This window comes from Apostichopus japonicus, chromosome 16, assembly GCF_037975245.1.
Source record: "Apostichopus japonicus isolate 1M-3 chromosome 16, ASM3797524v1, whole genome shotgun sequence".
NCBI lineage: Eukaryota > Metazoa > Echinodermata > Holothuroidea > Aspidochirotida > Stichopodidae > Apostichopus > Apostichopus japonicus.
Window position 1 is genome coordinate 45,041,311 of NC_092576.1, and position 27,498 is coordinate 45,068,808.

Below are 27,498 nucleotides of genomic sequence, written 5' to 3' on the forward strand. Positions count from 1 at the left end.
CTTGGTGCTCATTTAGTTCAATGGACTGTCACTTCATTGCAGAAAGTCTTAATGACTAAACCTGTTTTCTTGGAATGACATTGTTTTGTCCTACATGTGTACCAGAAGAGTGGACCACCACAAAACCCATAAGCTAGCAGATTCAAAGGCTAAGCTGTCCCAGAGTGAGAGAGATCTTCTGCAAACAGATGACCCAGTGTTCACCTCTTTGTGTAGGAGCTGATTCTCTGGGACTACGTTACTATGTTGTTTACACCTGGTGTATTAGTGGTTATCAGGCGTGTACCCAAGGGGGGGGGGGAAGGGGGCAGCACCCCCCTTGAGCAAATTTTTAATTTTTTTTAAATGTTTTTATGATATCGCTAGTATTTTCAAAAGAGAAAGGTTCATTTATCTCCTTATTTGGGCTGGGCAGGAAGTTGTATTGTTTTAGGGTACTTTCCCTTGGCTCTACTGTGTAAGCAGTCCAGTTTACCAGTTATCGGTGCCACTCACTTGACAGCCCTCAGCCGTCGATAGGATGTCGGAGACATCATCAGTAGAAATTACTCTATAATTTCTATACAGGTACGAACCACTTTGTATTTTCCAGAAGTAAGCTTCTTAGTTAAATAATGTTAAGTTACTCCGTGATGGCTCCAGCCCTCAGAGATGTTTGTACCTAATTTAAAGTCATACTATAGATAGCTATAGTATACAATCCATAGTGTAATTTAGTATACTTATGTGTTCCATTGATAATGACATATAGCCAATGTGGTTTTTCCCGTTATGAGTATTTCTGTGTTGTGTACTCTATAGGTTACACTATGACTATATGCTACATGTATATTATAATTTAGCGTTTTTGTGGAATCCTTATTAGCTGGTATATGTTCTTTAGCTTCCTGTGGTGACAGTTCTTGTCAGAGTTTGACCCTAAATATTTTTGCTATTGTTTGGTGGTATGTATACTATATTTATGAGAGACTTATCACATAGGGTATATATATGGTGTTATATTATTATTTTAGTATTTATGCATTTAGTTGTCTACATGCTAGAAAGTAGGTAAGGGCAATTAGCACTTGACTGAGACTTACTGCATGGTATCCATCATTGACTGCCACGTCGGCTACATGTGAGCTTTATTACTTATGCTATTTACTGGAAACATATATTTCTTAATGATTCGAGTGTACTTATTGTAGATTTGCCTGTCTGTAATTAGTGTTGAGCCCATTGTATGATTATATTGCTATGTAAGTTAGGCCACTCACTTGACAGCCCTTAGCTGTGAATATGATGTTGGAGAAATCACCATTAGAAATCACTTTATAATTTCTATACAGGTCCTTCGGGTTTGGATCGGCGTGACTCACGTCCTGGTCGTAAGATGCCCCTCCCCACCAGGCAATGATGTGCCCTGATCGGACAGAGGGCCCAGCGGGTCTAGAAAGGGAGTGAATCCCTACCCCCTACCAGTGTCACCACCCAGATAAAGATGAGATTGATTGTTTTAATTGTTTAATATTTCAACAGACTAGGAATCGTCTGTCGTTCTTTATTACTTTACCTTTTTTCTCTTTCTGTCTTTAACTTATGAATATATAGATGACATAGCCACATATGCATGTGTTTACATTGAAACCAACTAGTTGCTGGAGCATTACTACCACTCCATTTTGAACTTTGCAATCTCACGTTCAAGATTTTGCCTAAATCCTACCTGAACATAACTTCAGTTTAACAGATATGACTTTTTACTTACTAAATTCTTTTGGAAAACAGTGAAAGTTGGCAACTTCCCTCGGTGTGAAATATCTCAAGCTGAGCTGTTGGAGGCGAAGTAAGGTCACATTAGAGTCAAGTCTGTCTTCAAACGCCCATTGTTTCTAGAAAGTAAAAGTCACTAATCAAAATCAAATAAAGTCACATGATCAAACACGCAGATCAAACTTGAAACTAAGGGAGTGAACACCAATCACATGACTTTAGATTGATCATGTGATTAATTTAAATGTATAGCACAGTAACATCAAAGTGTTCTTACAAACACTGTTACTGCCTCACCATATACCATCATGAAGCCACAGTGGTACTGTTCACAGTATTACAGAGAGAGTTACAGTACAGCTGTTTGTCTGTTATGAGTTTTGACTGTGTCCCATTGTTCCCATACCTCTACAAACATTTTGCCCAGCATCACTTGTTTACACCACATTAGAAAACAATTCACAGATTTAATCTTTTTCTAATTTATCTCCTTGTCTAATCAGCAGGAAACAATCAAGAGAAAACTTCATGTTTTGTGAATATCATTGGAAGAAATTCTCAAACTGTACAATTTACTCTATGTACAAAATAGAGCTGTAGAGTTACACATCTGTGCACTGGTTTACCTATCAATAGCAGTTTATTATGTAAGACAAAATAGAGCTGTATTTATACATATGTGCACTGGTTTACCTGTTAATAGCAATGTACTATGTAATACTGCCCTCATTACTCCTTCAAAAAGGTCTGACATGAGGGTGTTGTGGGGGGGGGGGGACTGGGGAGAAAGCTTCAGACCCAGTTCTGTGGGTGATATGGGCTGCATGGACTTGCTTTGTCTAATAGAGTAGCTTACTATCCATAAATGGAGCAATGACATGGATATCAATGCCCCTACCTGCATCTGTTCAAAAAGATTTTTCTGAATCTATGAGAAAATCTGTAAGGTGTTGATCAAGTTGGTCAGATAAAGGTAAAGATGGCCATTACCGAAGAAGATCCCCCACCCCCTCTTTCTTTAGGTTCCTCAATGTCTTTCAAAAGTGTCCAAAGTGTGTCAATTATGCTGACCACAATGAAATTGTTGGAATGTTACCAGAAAAAGAGAGATTTTACTTGAATTTGGGAGGTTTTTTGTTTGTTAACTATCAAGGTTATCGACACCAATCTGCAGGTATTGTTTCAGAATCTCCAGGCAATGTAGGTGTGTTGGAGACAGTTGGGGGCGCTGTTGGTATGGCAATCTTTGTCCTACTGAGTCACTAATGAATTGTGTGCAGTACTTACCGTTAGTGAGTTGTTACGTTGAAAAAAAGAACCAGTACCCTCCACATAGTGTCCATACCTGCAGGGAAAAAAAAACCATATCAAATCAATATGACAAAATAGCAATGTGTGCAATGTGATGAAATTATAAAAGGTTGATATTGAATAAATACTGAAATAATAAGGAACAAATGGTCCATCTCAATTTTTTATGTAGTTATAGTATTTTGTGTTTAACTTGCTACTGAAATCACCCGAGAGGACAAGTTGTTGTGCCCAGTAAAGAATGTTGCTGTGTCCTCTACCTTCCTACCCTTCTTGCATAGAAACTTGTCTTGTGACTTTTGCAACTAATATTCATCCGCAGTTTAGTTTCCAGTGTATTATCATAGGATAACTTATATTCATCCGCAGTTTAGTTTACAGTGTATTATTCATAGGATAACTTATATTCATCCGCAGTTTAGTTTACAGTGTATTATTCATAGGATAACTTATATTCATCCGCAGTTTAGTTTACAGTGTATTATTCATAGGATAACTTATATTCATCCGCAGGTGGGTTTACAGTGTATATTATTCACAGGCTAATGCACGCTCAACCGATGACGAAAGGACGGTCAGATTAGAGAATTTTTAATACTGAGTAGGCTTGGTCAAACTGTTGGCCAAACAAAACTAGCTTTCAGCCATATCCTGTGTATGAGCTAATGAACCAGTTCCTAGGCATGTTGGCCATACTCAAGGAATAAAGATATATCACAATGGGCAGCCACCATGACTTAATTAACCTGTTGTTTGACATGAACTAAATTTAGACATTTACACATGAAAAATGATACTCCTCCAAACTCACGCCTTCGTAAAACAGCAAGTTCTTTCATCTTCCTCTCGAACGATATCCATCACTTGTCCAAATCTTAACAATGTCTTATCTGGAACGGCATAGTCTTCAAAACTTTCTTGTGAAAGTGCCTCTAAATATTCCTTGATATTTCTCTCTTTAGGTGATATCTTATCTTCTGTTTTGCTACCTATGTCCCTCTGAGATTCTAGATTTGATATACTCATTGATTCTGAAGTATTTTGGATATCTGCTTCAGATTTACTCCTATCATTGATATCACTTGTATCTGTCCTTCCTGGTGTACTTTCAACTTCTTGCAAATTATTCTTATCTAAGTTACTATGGCAACATACATTTTCTGACAGAATCTGGTGATTGAGTAAAGTATTTTCTTCATTCGTCAAAGTCGTTTCCTTGAATATCAGAGGTTGCTGTTTAGCGAGTAAAAAGTAACGAAGTCTCTGATTGGGAACCCCTAAATCTGTCGGCGAAATTAAGAATTCCTGCAGAGAGAAATGGAATATGACCTAAGACACATGATCAGTAGCATTATCACATTAGGTAGATCAATATCAGGGTGTAGGCTCAAAATCACAGGGATCTATCATATTAAGGATGAGATCTTATGTCATACTCAGCTGGTACCTGAGATGTCACAAAATACACCCAAAATGAAATGTATTTTATATCATATTCAGCTGGTACCTGAGATGTCACAAAATACAAAATACACCAAATTAAATGTCTTATGTCGTACTCAGCTGGTATCTGAGATGTAACAAAATACACCCAAAATTAAATATATGTTATTTCATACTCAGCTGGTACCAGAGATGTCACAAATTACAAAATACACCCAAAATTGTTGACAAACATGATAGGCACATGTTTGTAGCTGTTCAGTAACTTTTGATATCATGCATTACACAGCATATCCAACATTATCAAGAAAACCTACACAAATTGATGGGAAAAGTAGGTAAAAATAGGATCGTACAATTATAGGATGGCTGAAAAGCCTTCACTAAAGAAAAGAGATTTACCTTGTATGAATAATGACACTTCTTCAAAACGTCAACCAACTCATTTCTAAGAGAGGAAAATAAATGATTAGATTATTTTCTGTACGTGATTCCTCCAGGCATTTCGATTCTCACATTTTTGTCCTGATTAATGCAAAATGGTCAATTGCTATAAGATGTACCTAGCAATCTTTCTACGCACGAATCTTAATATTTGTCATTAAAGCTATAAATTCCATAACTGCTATACAAGATTTGAACAGTAAATTATTCTTGTACTGATGACATTTTATTTAGAAACATGGTTATGATTGCAGGAACAAATTTAACAACTTCAATGTCTCCCCCCTCCCCCATAGGCCAATATACGGGCATGACACTAAGCGGCCACATAACCCCGTTTATTGGCTCATGGGGATGACCAAATTTATTAAAACTTAAACCTTGCATTGGGTGTCTATCCAATCAACATTTTACACTCATTTTAGTTTTGATAAACATACTTTTAAAATTCAATTACCTGGAACAAATACATACTTTCAATGAATAATACTCAAAGGTAAGGGACAACAGTCCTGTAGGAAAACTACAGTAACTTTATTGAAAATGAGGAAAAAATAAGAAGCAAGCTCAAATATTTCAAACTTCGACTCCCACCTGGTATCAGAACTTTCAAATCCTTTCACATTTTCTACGAGAATATATCCAGGCTTCTTTGTCAATCTGGAATAGAGATATGAAGGAATTAATGAATTCTCATATTTATGAGATGATTTAGGAAGGAAACAAAATGTAAGAGTGCACAAATGGGACATGGTAACACAATAACCTCAAGCCTGAACAACGATCTACACACCCCTGAATGTAACACAGTAAAGCAACTAGCCTTAGATATGTAAGAAACTGGCTGCTCGTGAAGAGAGGCAGGTAGGGGGCCTTTTTGAAGGTGCTGCTTTAATTATCTAGTTTGCAAGGGTGTAAAGTTCATCTGCTTTATCTTTATCCTTCAAAACGCATACTTTGCACATTCGTCAAACAACTTGCTTCGGGTCTCTTCCAGTAATCTTCAATTCACAAGAAAACTCAGCCTTCCTAGCTTGCTATTATCTTTGAACTCTCCGCCTTTCATACACACCAACTCACTCATGATTCTCAGCCTTCCTTAGTAACTCACTTGGAACTCTTGGCATTCCTGAATAAATCTATCTAACTGAATGGACTCTTAGTCATTCTATGTAATAGACTGAAGAATTACCAGAAATCACCTCATCACCTCCTAATAACTCACTATATAATATCAGTATCAGTCATTCTATGTAATAAACTGAAGAATTACCAGAAATCCCCTCCTCACCTCCTAATAACTCACTACATAATATCAGTACCAGTCATTCTATGTAATAAACTGAAGAATTACCAGAAATCCCCTCATCACCTCCTATTAACTCACTACATAATATCAGTATCTGTAATTCAATCAAGTTTTTCTTCTCCCTTTAGTGACCCTGAGATCTCTGAAGTCAACAACATTCCTGAGCAATCCAGTGACAATCTAAACCCTTTAAAATATCTACATCAGAACTCTCAACTTTTCAAAGTTACCCACTCTAGACTTTCAACAGCACATTTTGAAACAGTTATTGGTGTAAACAACAACAACTACTGTTGATAGATTAGATTAAAGTAAACAGAGGCCCTGCAATGGAGAAGAAAACAAGAGAAATTTAGAATAAATCTTGGTATCTTTAAAAGGTTTAAAATGACCTTAAAATAACTTACTGAGGTAATGTTTGGAGTAGATAAAGAAAACTGGATGTCCTGGGGTCACTTTTATCTCCTTTAAGACCAACCCTGAGATATAAAATAAACAAAACAGCTAGTTAAAAGTAAATATATTGTAATGTTTCTGGACAGGAACTTGTTACTTCTTTATTACGATACTTATTATTCCTGTAAGAGTGTGCTCAAGTTAAACTACACTGCTTAAAAGATCTTTCAAAATGTTACAATGTTACTCCATTCATGAAATGTTGTGATTTGTACATACCAAATCATTTACCTCGGCCTCAGTATAAGACACCAATGTGGTTCTCACCATGGTCTGAATTCACAAAATTTTGAAAATTTTCAGGAACGGTTGTGTCCCACTATTTGGTATTATACTTTTCCATTACTGTACTTAGGTACAGTGACACATGCTAACAGGATAAATTATATTTCCTTAACCGGTTAAGGTCACCAAACTGACAATTTAAATAGATACTTTGTATTTGGGTTATGACCTTCCATTACTCCAGTCATGTTCTATATTGTTATTTCCTTTTACTTTGTTTCAATCCACTAACCATTCTAAATACAGTTGGAATAGTTTCCTAATGCTAATACCTCTCTAAACTGTCCTCACATATCATGCTTCAGAGCACTCATAATGACCGTACAAGCAGTTCCTAACCTTTATCTGATAGAAACATGATATTCATACTGCTCATACTGACAGTATAAGTGCTCTGAAGCATAACATGACAGTACAGTATAGAGAAAAAATAGTCCAAACTGGAGTACTGTATAACACCAGAGAGTATCCCTTTAAGTTGTAATGCTTTTAAGTACACAAAGTCTCAAGTGTCATTCTACCTTGATGTGGAAATAGCTACCTAACACTCTTATAGCCAAACATTCTTTACCTTCATTTAGGAGGCATCTAACCAAAGATATCACACTTTATTAATTACAAGGTCCATTACATTCATGAGTGTGCAGGAGGCAATTTTATTATTTGATCATTACCTTGTAAATGGTTGGCAAGGAGGACTCATTAGAAAAACATCAGCATCCCACTTAATGAAATCCTTTAAGGAAACAGACTAAAATAAAAGATAAAAATACAAATTAATTTATAGGAAATATCATCAAAACATGCTGTTAATCATACAATCATTAATAAAGATCTGTAATTAACATCTAACTTCAACTTTGTGGTAGACCAGTTCTGGCTCTGACCCATAATCATTGATCAATTTCTTTGAACCTAAAAGAAAGTCATCATTTACGAAAAGCACAACAAGAGTCAAACATTCAATTGCAGTGTTCCGTTCACGTGGCAAAGTTTTAAGGATTTTTCTGGTCATCCCTCTGACAGCCAGGTATCACATTTTGACTTTCGGAATAGAAAATTTGGTTGACCGCAAAAATGTTTCTAAATAACAGTGACCAAATAACAATGCTGTAGGAGAGATGGGTAGGTTTGATGAATGGAACAGCTATAAAAACACTGTAGGAGAGATGTGTAGGTTTGATGAATAGAATAGCTATATGTACACTGTAGGAGAGATGTGTAGGTTTGATGAATATAATAGCTATATGTACACTGTAGGAAAGATGTGTAGGTTTGATGAATAGAATAGCTATATGTACACTGTAGGAGAGATGTGTAGGTTTGATGAATAGAACAGCTATATGTTCACTGTAGGAGAGATGCGTAGGTTTGATGAATATAATAGCTATATTAACACTGTAGGAGAGATGTTTAGGTTTCATGAATAGAACAGCTATAAATAAACTGGGAGAGATGTGTAGGTTTGGTGAATAGGACACCAATATGTACGCTGTAGGAGATATGTGTAGGTTTGATGAATAGAACAGCAGTATGTACACTAAATGAGATATGTCTAGCCTAGGTTTGGTGAATAGAACAGCAATATGTACACTGTTGGAGAGATGTGTAGGTTTGATGAGTAGAACTGGTATATGTTCACTGTATGAGAGATGTGTAGCTTTGATAAATAGAACAGCTATAATAAAACTGTAGGGGAGATGTGTAGGTTTGATGAATAGAACAGCTGAATATGTACACTGTAGGAGTGGTGTGTAGGTTTGTTGAATAGAAAACCAGATTTGTGGAGATAGCAATAATTTGACATAAATGGGGAGGGGGGGGGGTAGTTACCGTATTAACCATACAATCTGAATTTGATGTAAACCACTAGTTATCAGTAGGACAACATTCAAAGCTGATTTTGGTTGTTCGATAAGAAATTTGGTCATCTTGGAAGACCATTACAAAATTTGCACTTTATATATATTTTCAAAATATCTAGAGTTCTATTGGATAAGATAAGCTGTACCTAATATTCACCAATTAATCCAATTTTAGTAGTCTTCTCAAAGATTTTTATGATCCTAATTTATCAAAAAAAAAAAAAACAATAAATAAAAAAAAAAAAACGAAACAGATTTTCCTTGAGTCTGTTGCACAACAAGGAATGTTTCATATTCTGTTATATATACCTCATTTGTCACTCCTAGACATAAACCGAGCCATCACTATAAAGCAAATTAAAAGGAACCAAGATCAGATGTACACTCTTCTTACCCTTACCCCTTTGGTCACATGTATAAGTTGTTAGAAACTTGAAAGTAATGTCCTGGAAATGGACCAGCAAGCAGCATGTTCATGTTTGCAATGACAGGTACAGTACAAGGGAGTATATTAACATGTAATTACTAGTGTTTACACGGGTTATCCGGGTACAGCATTTTTTTGTTTTAAATCACACTTTGCGTAGGATTCGAGTAATAAATTAGGAACCGGGTAGTATCGCGTCGGTCGGGTACCTTCGTTATTGCTGTTATCTTCGACCACATATTTTAGCCTAACACCACACTAATGTAATATTGTGTCGAGCCCGCTTCCTCCGATAGTAAAACTATATCGGGACTCGCGATAGAAAGGTACTGGGATATCTTGATGCCGTATTTACGCTTCTTCAGGAGATGTCTCGAACGGGCGAAAACAATGAGTTCACAGAAAAACAATTTGACGAGATAGGATTTGATTAATGATTCGGTATAATTTCTTCTCTGTCGATTCTCTTTACAAATAAAACTAAATTACAATGATTTGACTTGACTTGACTCCGTCAATTAAACAATTAGGAGTGATGAACTTTCGGCGGAGTGATAAATTTGCTGACCAAGTCATAAATTTGCTGACAGAGAGATAAAACTTTCGGCCCCATGCCGTGTTTTATACCCTTACTTCCATAAAATCTCACTGCGCATAATCAGTAGGCAGCCAATAACCTGACCATCCTGTATTAACTTAATGATATAAAAATAATTGTGCTGGCACTGATCTGCCCTGATTGGTTGGGAGTTTGGAAGTCCATCCCCTTTTCTATGGAAACTTCCATACCACGTGAGAGAACCTTCTCGAATGTTCCACAGACATAATGGAATCTATTTTGGGAAAAGGCCCTGTACCAAGATTCAATAAGATAGTTAAAAACTTCTCGTGGGAAAACTGAATCCATGACCTAGATAAATACATAAGAGGCCTGTAAGGTGTCTCGATGGAGTGTTTCGGTAACATCAAAGAGATGGTATCACTATTTCATAACATCCCCCTCAATCTTTTAAAATTTTTGGATACTCCAAAATTTTAACATCATACTGCTTTAACTCATCTTAATCTCAAGAAAGTAGAGTACTGTAAGCACATTCACTAATATTCATTGACTTCAATAAATGGTCTTCACGTATCTCAAAGGTTAACATCTTGGTTACGAATATTAAAATGATCATATGGTAATATACATTGACACTATCTCCATGAAAATTTTTGTGTACCTCTTCAAAATTGATGACATCATATGATGTAATCTAAAAAAAAAAATATCATTAAGATATCTTAAAGTTACATGACACAGCAAAATATGCAGTATCTCTTACAAAATACATTTATGCATTTCATACATCAATAATACATTTATATCAAAAGTGAAATCATGCCGTGATTGGGGAGAGATCAGAGAATACTAGACTTAATTATCTTTTAACTGAACAGAACACCTTAGCGTTCCATAAAAAATTCGTACATTAAAAAAGAACCTTAAACTATTACAAACTCATTTACAAAACCTCCTCTTTAATGAAGTCATAGTTTCAAAACTGCTTTGAAACCTTGTGAATCATATACATCCACTTCAAGAAAATCAAGAAAATGTGACTCGATAGCATGGTGACCCTAGGTATGCACTCCGAATTGATCTAGTAAAGTACCAAAGTACTAGATATTCGATACCATAAAAGAGACCCCATAGACTATGACATCAACAAATCTTTCTTCAAATTTACATATTACTTAACATCTTGTTTTTTAAACTTCATGATGAAATTTACTTTTGCATGAATATTTGATAAAAAGAAAATATATACATAAGTTCCTCAAAAGAGCTATACTTTCATTTGCTTCGATAACTGTTGCTGTAAGCAAAAGTTGCATATCACCAATGCTGTCTCTAAATAGCCTTCAATATATAACATAAATGATGCAATGTAAATATCCTTAAAATATTTCTCAATATATGAAAACCCATGTTGCTAATGTTCCGGATATGTTCTAATTGCCGGGTAAACGTTTGAACGAATTCATAAGGAGAAATAAGGTATACTCATTACACATTTGTTATAAAAAATGAAACTAGGTCACTTGGTGGTGGTTTTAACAATAAAGCTTATATTGTTACACCATACAGTACAATGACTTCCACTTAATAGGTATGCAGGTAATTGCCATGACGCATTCCATTCATACAATCGTGGGTAAAACACCTGTTCATTTGAACTTAAACAATTATGCAGTTATACATATTAACCATATAATGTTTGCAACATCCTGCCTGGATTGCCTGTAATGTTCAATCCCTTTTCATGGAGAAAATTCATTATTTCCTCTGTGTTGGAATATTTTCCTACCTTCCACCAAAAATCATGACTCTTAAAGCCTGATGGAAAACATGGTGTCTGATAGGTGACCAGAACCTGTAATTCACCCAATTTGTATCGAGCACGTTGGACTTTCATGTCTCCTTGTGGAGCATTTGCAAAAACTTTCTTTTGCCTTAATATGCTATCTTTCATGGAAGGATATGGAAGTGCTAATCCTTCATTATGTGCTCTATTCTCTAAAAAGGATGCAACATTCATTGGCTTAGTGGTCACGAGACACATGACGTGATCTGAAGTTACCCCTGGCAAAATGTTACCAAACTCATCATGAAACTCAATATGTGCATCTTGCATGACATTAACATTTTCTGCATTAGAAGTGTTACTACTCAAAACATTTCGCATTCGTGCAACCTTTTCACTCGATGAACCCTTTGTTTTCAAGACATTTCGCAATTTCTGAATGTTAGTGATATTCTTAGTTTCAGAAGATGCTCTTACAAAACATGGTTTAAGCCTGTTATAATTGAATACATCACTAAGAATTTCTCCTTTGAGAGTGGCCAACAAATAATGAGTCCTATCTAAAACTTGATGGATTACTAGTGGTCCACACCATTCTGCAGCAATTTTGCGAGAGTTCGCAGTCAAGGAGGAAGACGTTGGCTTATATAGATACACTAATTGACCCGTTGAATAAATTGCACCCTTGTCCAGTTTTGCACTTATCTTAACATTTTGAGCATCTTGTTGCTTCTTTTGTAAGACTAACATTACCCTAGACAAATGATCAAATCGTTTCTTTAACAATGCAGCATATTCTCCATGAGATTGTGATAATCCTGCCATTGGATTGAACGATAAATTTGTAAGATTTGGCGGCTTACGCCCAAATGCAAGTTCAAATGGGCTATAGCTACCTAACTGAGGAGAGGAAAATGTGTTATATGCATAGGCTGATGTTGGGACAAATCGTACCCAATCCGTACCAAACTGATTTAAGTTCACTTTGAGGAAATTTGAAAGAGTCTGAATGTGTCTTTCAACCTGTAAGCTTCCATGATTGCTTACACTGATGAACTTTTGTTCAATGCCTAAAGCTTTACTTAAGAGCTCCACTAATTTTCCTGTAAGAGAAGCTGCCGCATCACTTATAATACAAGAAGGTGGACCAAAAGTTGTGACTACCCTCTGCAATAATGCTTCACATATTGTCTCAGCATCAAGAGTCTTAAGAGAAACACATACAACAAATCTAGTGATCTCATCACAAACAACCATCAAATGTTTAAATCCTGTAGCCGTTGTGGGCATAGTCTTGAAATCCAGACTAAGTCTGTCAAAAGGACGATAAGAATCAGGAATGCGAGCATGATATTGTCTCAATTTGTCCGGTTTCTTACGGAATTCTTGACAACGGAGACATGCCTGAATATAATTACTGATGCGTTGAAACATATTGCGCAGATAGAAATGCTGTCTAATGGTCAAATATGTACGCATTACACCCTGATGATTACTTAACAAGTCATCATGATATCGAGATATTATTTGCTCTACCATAGTCTCAGGTACGACTAACTGAAGAGTCATCTTAGCATCATTAGTCTCATGCAAAAATATCCTGAATAACAAACTATTACATAACAAATAATCCTCTGCTTGAGAACGAACAGTTCTAGCATGCTTAACATTACCTGGAATAATATCATGTGCAAGAAAATCATAAATTGGTTTGTAGTAAGGACAAGTTTGTTGTTGAATTTGCAACTCTTTTACATCAAATGGCAGATCATAGTTTTTGATCAGCTTTCCTTGAATTGCCTTCATGACCTTATTCAATTCCTTTTGTTTTGGAATGTGCCCTGTAACCAAATGATCAATGTTTGTTATGACTGGCTTTGGCTGAGAAAATAATTCTGGAGGTGGTTCTCTGATTACCTCTTGCACCCTATGTCTATTCTGATCCACTAATCTTGGCTCTGTAGGTTGAGAAACACTTGTAAAATTTGGCACAACTAATATATCAGGACTATATGTATGTCTATTTTCACTCGGCATAGTAATAATAGGCCTTTGAATATATGTTTCTCTCTTGTCATTAGAAACAACTGGCGTAGTCGTCTTTTGTGACTCAGATTGTGGTCTCTGTGTAACATGATCATTAGAATGTCTTGCCTTAGGAATGGATGTCCTTTCAACTCTATCTGTCAATTCTTTGGCTGGGGAATCCTGCTTGGACTCCTTTGTGACTCTATTCGGAAATAAATCTGGAACTTTGACTCCCATTGACCTTGCCTTTGACCTTGTCATGATTGGATTAAATGTCTCCTTAGGTGGAGTTGAAATATCCTCATAAGAACTGACCTCTTGAGCAACCTGATCTATTTCAGAGTGAAATTCCTGTGGTGCTCTAGACAAATAATCTGCCAAAACCAATTCTGAACCTTTCTTATAACCAACCTGAAATGTAAATTCTGACAACTTGAACAGAAGCTTACGTAAGCGTGAAGTTGCTGGTTCTTGTTTCGATTTAAACAATTCAACAATGGCAGAGTGATCAACATATGCCTCAAATTCTACATTTTGCAATAAATGTTTGAATGCTGTCACATTAATAAATAGACCCATCATTTCTAATTCAGTTACACTATACCTCTGACATGCTGGTGGTAATATCTTAGAGTAATATGCAATAATATTCTCTTTGCCATTAACTCTTTGTGTCAAGTATGATCCTGTTGCTACTCGTGATGTGTCGCTATATAATACAAAACGACCATATTTCTGTGGCATATGCAATATAGGTGGATTACACAACTCTTTAATACTTTGAAATGCACAATGATGTTCCTCTGTCCATTTAAATACCTTTCTCTTACGACTCAAATGATGTAATGGTCTCAATAGTGCTTGAATATTTGGGAAAAACGAAGCCACATAATTAACTTCACCTACAAATCGTCTTACTGACTTAACATTGTGTGGTTTCGGTGTGTTCCTAATCGCTGCACATCTATCATGCAAAGGTTGGATACAAGCCTCACCTTCTGGGGTTATTGAGAGCAAATGTCCCATATATCGGACTGAATTTTGAAAAATGCTACACTTTTTCGGAGAGATTTTCAATCCGTTGTCCATTAAAACCTTAAAAATTGCCTGCAGGTGTTGTTTGTGAGATCGTTTGTCTGCACTGTACACAATAATATCGTCATGATGAGCAATACAGAACTTATTTGAATTTGGGATCGTTGCCAAAATATCATTAATTTTCGACTGAAAGATCGCTGGAGATAAATTCAATCCCTGTGGTAAGCGTTTATAATAATAATGCTTTCCTCCATGAAACGAAGCAATACCCGTATACTGTTGTGCATGAACACTGAGTGGCAGACAGAAGAATGCAGACTTCAAATCAAGAACACCCAAAATTTTGGCTCCAGAGTACCCTATGGTACGGATAGTCTCGTTCAGTAATGGAAATGGGTGATTGAGACGTTTTATTCTACTGTTCAAGTAGCGAAAATCTGTGACAACCCTTTTGTCTTTTGTTCCCTTCTTTGGAATGAGGAAAACCGGTGAAGTATAAGACTGATGTCCTACCGCTAAGATTCCTAATCGCACTAATTTGTCTAGCTCACTGGCGACAATGACTTTGTCCTCATCTGAAAGTCTATAGGGACGTATGTAAAATGGCTCATCATTAGTAAGCGTAATATCAGCCTCATAATTTGGACAGTGAGATAATTCACCATAAAGAGAAAATGCATCTCTATGCGAGTCTAGAAATTCATAAATGCTTTCTGTTTCTGAAGCATTCAGAATACTTTGTTCCAAATTAATGTTTTCTCTCATGATTTCCTGTTCCGATTTGGAAACCAGGGGATCATCGGGTGTCAAATGTGGATATCGATGTAAATTATATCGTGTAATTTCATCACGATTCTCTTTAGAGTTAGAATTGGTTCGAAAAAGAGACGGTTTTTCGATGTCTCTCATGACATTCAGAAAATCTAGAGAATCAGTAGGTATGTCTTCTGTGACCGTAATGATATCTGCTAAATCTAAATGAGCCACTGTGCGAGAAGGATTCAGAAAAAATTTCCGATTACCCATGTTCCTTAGTAGAATCTTTGTTCTACCTTTATGCATTTTCACTAACATTCGTGAAGGACACATACGAGATATTAGAGGAAACGGTTTAATAACCACATCTGCATTTCGTGCATATAGTGGAAGACGTCCCTGTACAGTAATGTATCTTTGCTGGCCTGGGTAAATAACAAATCTCTGCACTGGCCTAAGGAAAACTTTGGCTTGTTTAATTCTAAAACAGTTTGTTGTAAAGTCCAAAGATCCATTCAATTCCTTCAGAGTTTGACTACCTAATATTAAGTCAATACCTGTCAGGTTTGCAGCAATTAAAGCAGAAAGCTGAAATTCATGACCTTGAATTTTGACCTGAAATGTTATCGTGCTATACGCATGAATAAACTGACCATTACCCAACTTTAGGTTTACTACATCAACTGAGACTGGTTGTATAGAGGACAAATACTTTGAATTTTGCACTGTAGAAGAAGAAATGATAGAGCGTGTCGCTCCACTATCAAACAACAATGAAATTCCTTTACCATCATGTAACGTACCTCTTACAAAATTACGTGTGTCCAGTTGAATATCTACATTACGGTCGTTACCTGTATATTTAGAACTAGGAATATTACTATTCTTCCAAATATTATTTGCTTTACGTTTCGATCTTCCTTTACTTGGTACTTTGTCTGGAGTCACTGTATGATGAGTGCAATCATAAGTGCTCCCTACTGAAAATTCTGTGTTGGTACTCTGTTTACCTTAGCCTCCATTTCATGGCTTAGGCGAATTTGGCAATATTGTGCAAAATGACCTCGATTTTGGCAGTAGTAACATGTGATTGAAGGATTAAAATATGGTAACCTTCTCCTGTTATTATTCTGACCTGTCCTAGGACCACGAGAATCACGAGAACTATATCTTTGCCTCATATCTTTTGGATTGTCTTGCGATTCTGACCTACGTGACTGATCAAACTTGGTCTCTAACTCCTGAATTTTGGTACACAACTCGTGTATCTCAGAAGATGCAGAAATAGATGGAGTCTGAACAGAAGACGCTTTGTCGTGCATTGCCATAAATAGTTCGGAAGAAGCTGTGGGTTGACTTTGGATTTGTAAGTCAAAATAACATTGCACTTTCATGACCAAATCTGCAATTGTTGCTTGTGGTGTTGCAGACATTAACACTGCTGAGCGGCATTGCAAAGGCAGGGTCGAGATGAATTTATCTCTAATTTGGTCCTCGCCATAATTTAATTGTGCTGCAGCTTTGGAAATTTTGGCCAAATGTGCTTGAGCTGTATCACCTGGCGTATAGCTTAACGCGTGAAATGCCTGTGATTTAGCGTAGGAAGAAGTCCCTGGACTGAAACGAGCAAGGAATTGCTTGCGAAGATCAGCAATAGTTGAAAAATTTTTGTTGTCAATCCAGAGTCTGGCTTGGCCTTTAAGTGTTCGCTTAAATATGCGACATATTTCATTAAATTCTTCCGCTACAGCCTCAGGGGTGGTTTGGGACGGCAATTTATGCACCTCTAAATAATCTTCAAATCCCAAATAATGAGCTTCGGCTAAATCTGCATCAATTACATCGCCCTGAAATCGTGATGGCAAAAAATCAGTGGGCCTATGTTTCTGCACAACATTAACAGAGGTCGAAGTTTCCTGTTCACTGACGGACATTTTGCCGAATACAATTAGGCTAGTTACGAGTATACAACATGAGCCTCTACTCAATTGAACACACTATCGACCGCAATTAAACACAAATAACAAATATGCAATACATGGACACGATTAAAATAACTTATCGTTACACTCTGATCTCAAATAGGGGTTGTTGGGATACAAATTGGCATGATTTCACTCACCCTTAAGTTTAACTAAGAACTGGTAGTGGAACTGCAAACGATGATTGAAGTCCCTCGGTTAGCAGTAGTAGTAGCATGGTGGTAGCGGAAGGTAGTAGCAGCGGAAGGTAGTACTAGTAGCAGGTAGGCCTACATCTCGTAAGAACTTCAGATTCGTTCGCCGTTAACATCGGGTAGAGCCTAGGCTTAGATCGCGAAAATGTTCAGTTCTGATGTTTAGAGCTGTAGTATTCTACGTACTAGTTGCGCGAATGTTCAAACGCGAACTGCATGCTGGGTTGATTAACGTTAGTGTACAGATCAGTGGTTCCGGTGTACAGACTTAGGCTAGTATAGGCCGTCTTCCCTCGTAGAGTGTTTCCGTTAGGCTAGGTCGTGAACATACGTTGTGTTCCTCGTTAGGTCTTCGGGCCAAAAAAAAATCCTCCTGTTCGTTATTGATCGTAACGAACGAAAGTTGTGAAAGTTCCGTTTCCGTTTTGTTCCTGAAGTATGCCCCGCTCCTCCACCATGTAATATTGTGTCGAGCCCGCTTCCTCCGATAGTAAAACTATATCGGGACTCGCGATAGAAAGGTACTGGGATATCTTGATGCCGTATTTACGCTTCTTCAGGAGATGTCTCGAACGGGCGAAAACAATGAGTTCACAGAAAAACAATTTGACGAGATAGGATTTGATTAATGATTCGGTATAATTTCTTCTCTGTCGATTCTCTTTACAAATAAAACTAAATTACAATGATTTGACTTGACTTGACTCCGTCAATTAAACAATTAGGAGTGATGAACTTTCGGCGGAGTGATAAATTTGCTGACCAAGTCATAAATTTGCTGACAGAGAGATAAAACTTTCGGCCCCATGCCGTGTTTTATACCCTTACTTCCATAAAATCTCACTGCGCATAATCAGTAGGCAGCCAATAACCTGACCATCCTGTATTAACTTAATGATATAAAAATAATTGTGCTGGCACTGATCTGCCCTGATTGGTTGGGAGTTTGGAAGTCCATCCCCTTTTCTATGGAAACTTCCATACCACGTGAGAGAACCTTCTCGAATGTTCCACAGACATAATGGAATCTATTTTGGGAAAAGGCCCTGTACCAAGATTCAATAAGATAGTTAAAAACTTCTCGTGGGAAAACTGAATCCATGACCTAGATAAATACATAAGAGGCCTGTAAGGTGTCTCGATGGAGTGTTTCGGTAACATCAAAGAGATGGTATCACTATTTCATAACACTAAGTCAATGGGAAATCTGCCTAACCGTAGATTTGCATTTTTTTTTTTAAATCACACTTTGCGTAGGATTCAGGTAATAATGGTTAGGCGGATTTCCCATTGACTTAGTGTGGTGTTAGGCTACCATGTGGTTGAAGATAACAGCAATAACAAAAGTATTCCATGGATATCTTATAACTGCGTCATAATTTCAGCTAATAAACAAATGGCTATGCTAGATTACCCCATTGACTTAGTGTGGTGTTAGGCAACCATGTGGTCGAACGTAACAGCAATAATGAATGTGTTCCATGGATATCTTATAACTGCGTCACAATTTCAGCGAATAATTAAACAGATGGTTAGGCTTAGCTAGATTTCTCATGCATTGACTTAGTGTGGTGTTAGGCTACGTACCATGTGGAAGAAATTATTATTTACTCATTCGTTTAATTCATAGAAGGAAAGGCTGACAAGGAATTTTACGACATGTTTATGGATTATAGACGGGATAACTAAAAAATAATAATCACAAGTGGCTTTTTACTAATAGTGTATTCCATATGTGATCAAATTGCGCGAATCGCGTAATCTCTGAGCTAAAGGGATATTTTATGGTCTGATCCAATAGACGTGGAGAGCAAGCATAAGCAGCGGCGGCAGTGCGATGTTAACAAGATTACTACTAATTAGTAGTAATGTTAATTATATTAAGTAATTAACAAGTTTATGACAGAAAAAAAGCACATCGAAATTATTGAGGAAGGCTTTACACCTTATCTTACACCTACGTTTTTGAACATGAAAACATTGTCAGTAGAGAATATAATTCATTTATTATAGCATTTAATATGTAATTTCTTGACAATCTTGATACACGAGGGTAAACAATTCTTTCCCGGGTACCCGGATACCCGACAGGTAACGGCTCTCGGGTACCCGGTTCCCGATTTTTGGACCCGTGTAAACACTAGTAATTACCAACTGCTGAATATTCATAGATGTGAAAGCAATGTAGACATGCTTACTAATAGCCAAATCAACTATGAGGCTATTTATTGTACAGTTGGAACCACCCCATCAATTCCATGTTCTAGCCCCCCACCCCCTCCCCACCAACCTCCCTAAAAGGAAAAGCAAACCAGGAAGCTAAACCAACAGCAAGACAAAATATGTTCACTAATTGTCAACAACAATGAGGCTATTCGACAATTGAAACCACCGTTCTCCTCCAGCCAGCCCCCTTTCCTCCCCCCAAAAAAGGAGAATAAAATGATAAAATATATATGCCAAAAGAGACAAATAAGTTAACATGTTAGACTGTATTACTGTACCTGTATATTCCGTTGGAGTTGGTTGATATCTGGGAAGTTATGTTTGTAAACTTTATTCGCCACCTCGTTGATGTCTACAGCAGCAACTACAGTGAACGGTATTTCACTGACTGATGAGAAAGATAAAAGACAAAAGGTGTCATGAAAATGTTTATTATATATATGGTTAAAATAGAAATAAACTTACTTTGATATGTGTATTCTACAGGTAATTGAAACAGCAAATAACCTACTGTAGGCTATATATGTAAAATCAGCTAGCTTACATAAACCCATGGATACATTTCTGCTTGCTGAGGACTTAGCCATGTTGGGTTTCAATGAATTCACAAGTGTGTATATTGTCTATATAAATTTTATTCTTTTTTATCCATTTCCTTGTAGTAGGAATTTTGCATTGGAAGTTGAATTTTAAAGTCAAGCGTATTATCATCATTGTGATTGAAGGTGGAAAGTGCACATTATTTTGGGTGCACTGTAGGCCTAGGCTATACACACTGTATATTGGTTCGATTGTAAACAATCAACTTTGTAAATGAATACGATTTATTCAACCAACTAACAAGACAGTGTAGCGACTCAAAATGACAAACTTACAATTAGAACCCTTCAATCAACATGTACCTTAAAGACTGTGAATCTATTCCCCAATCTTGTCTTAACTACAATTCAGTCTATCCAGCGAACCATCACATTTGAAGACGGTGTATCTACGGTATCTTTCGACCACGCGAAGCAAATACAGTTTCACCGAAACATTCTTGTGTAAAATCCATTCCTAAAATGTACGTTTCCGCCATGGCAGAAAGGACCGAAACATATGGCGTTAGAGTATGGCCATATGTACTTATTGAGGAATGGCACTGGAACCAGTTGGGCATAGGGTAACAATTACTTTGGACTTTGACTCTGACTTCTGAGTTTTATCTCTTTCTGGCAGGATCCAAACATCGATGAAAACCCTGTAATAGCTATGAATCGTCATAACCCTAACCTATAGGCCTTTAATCCTACTTACCTACTTTGTGGAGCATGACTGGCTATTGTAACGGTACACTTTACCCTTACGTTAGGCCAGGCTAACGAGGTACAGTACAGTTGGACTACAGCCTAGGGCCTAGCCTAAGTCCTATAGGCCTCGGCTAGTTTTATTAGACCAAGGCATAGGGGCCTTACACTAGCTACAATTACAGTATAAAAAGGCAAGGCAGCCAATATAATCTTATCATATCAATGTATATGTCATTCAGAAATCTCACGTATCAAGGCGTAATGCATTCCGCCAACGCCACTGTAAAATTCGACAACACGAAGTTGCTCAACAGGGGCTGCCATTTTGTTAAAGTAAACATTGACTGCATTTCAGAGTATTATTACACAGTATTTGGTTTAGGAAACATTTGTACGGCGGTGTATAACGTCCATTGTATTGCACTTTATCTACAGCCGGACGACATCGTTCCGTTGACTTATGAACTGAAATTGTCACTTTCCAAGCCCCTCAAGAACAGATAGAAGCTTTTAATCGGATTTTTCATACGCAAGTGACGTAGTCAGATGGAGAGAGAGAGAGGGAAGAAAAGCACCCAGCAGAAATTCTTCTGATCGCAAGCAAGTATACACAAATCAGTGTTGGAAATGAATGGTAGTACTGCTTTGCATAATTCTTAGGTATCTAACCGAAACAACATTTTCTCAAAGGGAGGGGGTACCTCTCCCATAAGAACTCTTCCCCGAAAAGACGATTAACAAAATGTTGTGCCCCCACCTCATCATAGGCGTCACCAGCAATTCTTTGGAGAAAGAGGGAGGGATCGTTGATTGATTTCGAAACCGACTTGCAGTGACTAGCTGTGCAACGTGGTCCAAAAATAGCGACAGCGGCAATTAACTTGTTCTCTCTATATCACTTTATACACTATTTTGGGCCAGGAATGCTATAGTCCTGGAAACTGCGTCAACTTTAGATAGTTCTAGTTCGCCTTTTGGAGCGATTTTGACGAAGCGCATAAAGAGGAATGACACTGATATTTTACTGGAATGTATCTCACGCCCCTGTCTGCTGTCACATTTCACTGGATTGTATATCAGGCCCCTAGCTGGGGTCACATTTCACTGTAATGAGTCTCAGGCCCATAGCTGAGGTCACGTTTCCTGGAACTTGATATGTATCTCAGGCCCTAAGCTGGGGTCACTTTTAACTTGAATGTATCTCAGGCCCCTATAGCTGGGGTCACATTTCACTGGATTTTATATCAAGCCCCTAGCTGGGGTCACATTTCAGTGGAATGTATATCAGGCCCCTTGCTGGGTTCACATTTCACTGGAATGTATCTCAGTCCCCTAGCTGAGGTCACGTTTCCTGAAACTTGATATGTATCTCAGGCCCTAAGCTGGGGTCACTTTTAACTTGAATGTATCTCAGGCCCCTAGCTGGGGTCACATTTCACTGGAATGTATCTCAGGCCCTAGTTGGGTCCCGGAGTCGATTCTTCCGGAATGTATATCAGGCCCAGGCTGGGGTCACATTTCACTGGAATGTGTCTCAGGCCCCTAGCTGAGGTCACGTTACCTGGAATGTAGCTCAGGCCCCTAACTGGGGTCACATTTCACTGGAATGTATCTAAGACCCCTAGATGGGGTCACATTTAACTGTAATGTATCTCAGGCCCTAGTTGGGTCCCGGAGTCGATCCTTCCGGAAGATAAACGTTTTCAGATGTCAGCCTTTTTTCTCTCGTATATTGAAAGATTTAAGCACAAATTGCACGTGTTAGGGAGAAATACAATTTCTTAGGATTTTTTTTCAATATCCTGGCCGGGGCATCCCGGGGTGAACCATCAGAAGTTGTTGGATTTTGAGATATTTGTTTTGCTCTCTCCATGGTAACGACTTTAAAGCAAGAAAAGGACATGTCAGAAGGAGGAATATAAGTTCTGTAGAAGGTATTCTAAACCTGGAAGCTGCAGTGCTTTCAGATCTGTTGTAGCTATTTTAACTTAAGCACAGATAAACATTCAAATCATTGGAATGTATTTCAAAGCCTCTTGGGAAGGGGAGGGGGGGGGGCGTAGTCCAGGGGGAAATCCCCGGAGTGATGCATTTTGTTAGCCTTTTATAATTCATTTAATATAAATTTGACGTAATGGATAGTCAATTTTGTTATACATTCAAGTTCTCGGGGAGGGCGCAGGAGGGTAAGCAATATCTTTGAAGGAATATCCCCTTGGTGCCCCCTATAAGTCATTACAGTGGGTAGAGCTTTTGTGGTATCATGAAAGTAGTACCAATGCATGAATTAATTCAATAATTCCCTGACACAATTGGCGTTTAACCCATCACATAACGACTGCTGGCTTAATTCTCGCCTGTCCTACTTACCACATGCATGGTAGCTGATGGCTGGACGCAAATACATTGACATTTGTGTATAGACTTTACAATTGGACAACATAAACATAAAGGATAACTCCCAGTTTGGGAAATAAATGTTAGTAGAAATTAAAAATAGTTAAGACTATATCTTTAAGTCATTATCACGATTACACGGCGGTTCTGAAGGGACAAACACGTTTTAGATTTACTGCTTCAAACTGCAGACAATTTGATATTTGTTGTCAAGGTGACATGTTATTAGTAACTTTTAAATTAACGAGGGTTTTGACGTTATGTGAAGTTTAAGACACAACACGGCATCTTGATCAGTAAATGTTGCCTTTTATTGTTTCGTTACTTGACATGAACAAATATCATTATTTTGATTTATTTCCAAGTTATGGGTTATCTAGCTCCATGGGTTGAGGAAGCAATTCGACAATTTATCAATGTTCGTCAATATGTCAGGTTATCGTGTTGGTTGGCATCTCGTCAAATATTACGTGTTTGAATTGTTGCCACAATAAACATAACACAACACGGCAATTTGACAATTCTTTTGTTAAAGATTTATCAGGTAAGCGTGACTTTTCAAATCGACAAAGTCATATATTTTTGATGTGTTGTCACGGTTCTTGCAAAGCAACAATTCTAATTCTTCCTGAAAGTCTGAAACTTGAAACCAAAATACATTTTTTTTTTTCTAATGTCGTGTTGTAGGCCAACTTACGCATTGGCTGTACCGTAGGTCTACATCTTGGCTGTACCGTACAAACCATGGTACGATTCATAATAATGAAAACATTCTATACAACAATTATTGTATCAAATTTATCTATGATGGTCAATGTAGTCACAAGTTATACGTGAGAATTTGGTAAAAATAAAATATAAAATGGATTCCAGACTGCAACAACTAGATATGGGTTTATTTACATTTTGACAAAACGAAGACATGTTGTAATGCATGGCAAGTACAATGCAAGTAATAAAATAGTAAAAGGTCCGTGTTAATACTCTCTAGTAGGATGACGGAACGATAAGCAAATATTCACATTTACAAGTAAATCACGTGAAACAGATATCAAATACCAACTTCATGGCTGATCAATTATATTCTATCACATTATCTAAGTTCCTTAAACAAACATATTTCTCATTAGCTTATTTAATCACTCGAATGGTAAAAACGGTACAAAAATGAAAAAAAAAACAACAAACAGGAAAAAGAAAAGTGAATTAAGAAAGAACAATAGAAACATCGCAAATTTGATGAAATGTATCAACATTGTGTTATTATGGATATAATATACAAAAAGAAAACAGCTGTTCATGAAAATCGATTAAGAGTTTAATTTTAAATTTGGTTTCATCATCATTTTGCTATGAGAAAATTACCCAGAAATGGTTACAATAACATATGTAAAATAAGGGTATACAATGAAAGGACCTGTTCGATTAGTTGCAACATGTTTAACGCTTGGGCAATTAAAGCAAGGCATAATAAACTACAAAGACGTTGATAACCACAAACTACGATATTTTCGTGAAATTTTGGCAATGTGCAAACTATTCTGAAATAATTTGCAATTATAAAACCTATGATTACATCTATCAAGTGAATTGTTGAACTCAATTATAAAACCTGTGATTAAACGTATCAAGTAAATTGTTGAACTCAATTATAAAACCTGTGATTAAATGTATCAAGTGAATTGTTGAACTCAATTATAAAACCTGTGATTAAATGTATCAAGTGAATTGTTGAACTCAATTATAAAACCTGTGATTAAATGTATCAAGTAAATTGTTGAACTCAATTATAAAACCTGTGATTAAATGTATCAAGTGAATTGTTGAACTCAATTATAAAACCTGTGATTAAACGTATCAAGTAAATTGTTGAACTCAATTATAAAACCTGTGATTAAATGTATCAAGTGAATTGTTGAACTCAGTTATAAAACCTGTGATTAAATGTATCAAGTGAATTGTTGAACTCAATTATAAAACCTGTGATAAAGCGTATCAAGTGAATTGTTGAACTACTGTTGATCTCATCCTTGAGTAAACTTCAAGACCTAGATGTTTATAGAAGTACGATCATTCATTTCAAGCTTCAGTACAATTTGTTTTTCAGATTGTCATGATATTGTTCAAATTAATATTGAATGACGTAACAGACACGTCACTGTATTGTCCTTAGACTGCAATATAACTTAAGGGAAGATACAAAACTAAAGTATTAATGTACATTAATTTAAATGTCTAGCTCGTGTAGTAAAAAGGGAAAAGGGAGTACAATAGATAGCCGATCATTATCTTAAAATTAACCGATTAAGTACAACATCTTAATGTTATGCAATGATCATTATGTTACGTAATATACACGTCATCGTAACGATACCAAAGATTATGTTTAAAGTTGGCTTTAAATTCCATAGATTATAGAATGAACAATGAACAAAGGCAAAATAAAAAAAAAAACACAAAGAAAACATAACACACAACCCCTCAAAAAAAAACAGCTGTAAATGAATAAAAATGATAAATAAGCGTCCTTATTGTAACAACAAACTGCCACAAGATATATTTAAGCTAAAGAAAAGAAGAAAAAAAAAGAAGAAAAAGTAATGAAAGATGCCAATTAAACCGGAAACGTTTTGAAGTTCGATATACACCAAATATCCTCCATTTTGTTTCTTCAGGAAGACAACTTCGATATAACAGATAACTATAGTGTAAGATGCTATTCCAGACCTATGATAGAGATCATAGTGTCTCCAATGCATTTGATGTATTTACAATAGGATTCCTTTATGACAAAACGTAAGAGTCGAAAACGAATTATTTCTACTGCTTTCGAAATTAATTTAAAAAAAAACGTAAAATAATTTCTTTGTAATCGTCGAAATGACAGAATTAAACATATGAAGTTAAGTTATTCAGTTTCACTGAGAAGTTACACTGTTAGTTCATACAACCATCTTCATATTTGGTTAGTTCTCTGTCAAAGATATACAATTGATATCACATTGATCTGAATTTACATCAACCCCCTCCCATCTCCACTCCCACCAATCCCTCCTCCCAACCAAACGTTTACAAATTTCAGTGTGATTGCTTCGTCTTGGACGCTGAAAACGTTTGATGAATGATAATTGAAGCATGATATTTAAATGAGACATGGGAATTTGTAAAAAGCACTCATTGCCTCTGATTATAGTACTGTTTGTTATTACCATTACGTTACATGCTACCGATCGTTGATAATTAACATCTACTCGCAAAATATGGTCAATAATCAGAAAGGAAAACACGGTTAACTAAATAAAACAGTCTGCTTTGACATCTCCAGAGATGTTAATGAGAAGAATGGCAGTTTATCTGCTCTCCTTCTCCACCTCCATGTTTCTCTTTCTCTCTCTCCTTCTCGCTGGAAGAGTACACGTTACACATCTGCTGTTCCTCGTGGAGATAACCCGAACTCAAATATGTAACCTAGAAAGAAACCAAATTGTTACTGTTTAAAGAGTTGTCACCTCCACGAACTGTTGCAGCAGTTAATGAAGATACAACATAAAACAGAAGATGTCACCTGCTACACAGACTGACAAAGATCCATGCTAGTCATAAATAACAGGCATAACCTGCTACACAGACTGAAGGAGATCCCTGCTACACATAATAACAGGCATCACCTACTACACATACTGAAAGAGATCCCTGCTGCACATAATAACAGGCATCACCTGCTACACATACTGAAGGAGATCCCTGCTACACAAAATAACAGGAATCACCTGCTACGCATACTAACATAGATTCTTGCGACACATCATAACAGGCATCACCTGCTACACATACTAACAGAGATCACTGCTATACATAATATTAAAGATTATTTGCTACACAGACTGATATGAATCATCTGTTGTCAGGTTACTTAAAGCCAACTATCGAATGAAGGGTTAAAAA

General features: G+C 36.8%; 2 protein-coding genes across 7 annotated transcripts in view; both read right to left on the minus strand.

Moving 5' to 3' along the window:
• The window catches only part of LOC139982216 (tRNA (cytosine(38)-C(5))-methyltransferase-like), a 28,031-nt gene extending 6,492 nt beyond the window's left edge, over window positions 1-21,539 (minus strand). For all 6 annotated transcript variants that reach the window (XM_071994855.1, XM_071994852.1, XM_071994854.1 and 3 more), the window contains exons 1-9: window positions 21,405-21,539; window positions 20,146-20,255; window positions 7,678-7,754; window positions 6,670-6,741; window positions 5,548-5,613; window positions 4,912-4,957; window positions 3,878-4,371; window positions 3,043-3,100; window positions 1,751-1,874 (exon numbers count right to left, since the gene is read on the minus strand). In XM_071994855.1, coding sequence (XP_071850956.1) covers window positions 1,751-1,874; window positions 3,043-3,100; window positions 3,878-4,371; window positions 4,912-4,957; window positions 5,548-5,613; window positions 6,670-6,741; window positions 7,678-7,754; window positions 20,146-20,255; window positions 21,405-21,480 — 1,123 coding nt within the window. In that variant the 5' untranslated portion in view covers window positions 21,481-21,539. The remainder of the gene's footprint in view (window positions 1-1,750; window positions 1,875-3,042; window positions 3,101-3,877; window positions 4,372-4,911; window positions 4,958-5,547; window positions 5,614-6,669; window positions 6,742-7,677; window positions 7,755-20,145; window positions 20,256-21,404) is intronic.
• Window positions 21,540-26,608: 5,069 nt separating this feature from the next.
• Window positions 26,609-27,498, minus strand: part of LOC139982204 (uncharacterized) — a 118,212-nt gene continuing 117,322 nt past the window's right edge. Inside the window, exon 18 of the mRNA XM_071994805.1 lies at window positions 26,609-27,021. The gene's annotated coding sequence lies outside the window, so the exon portion shown is untranslated. The remainder of the gene's footprint in view (window positions 27,022-27,498) is intronic.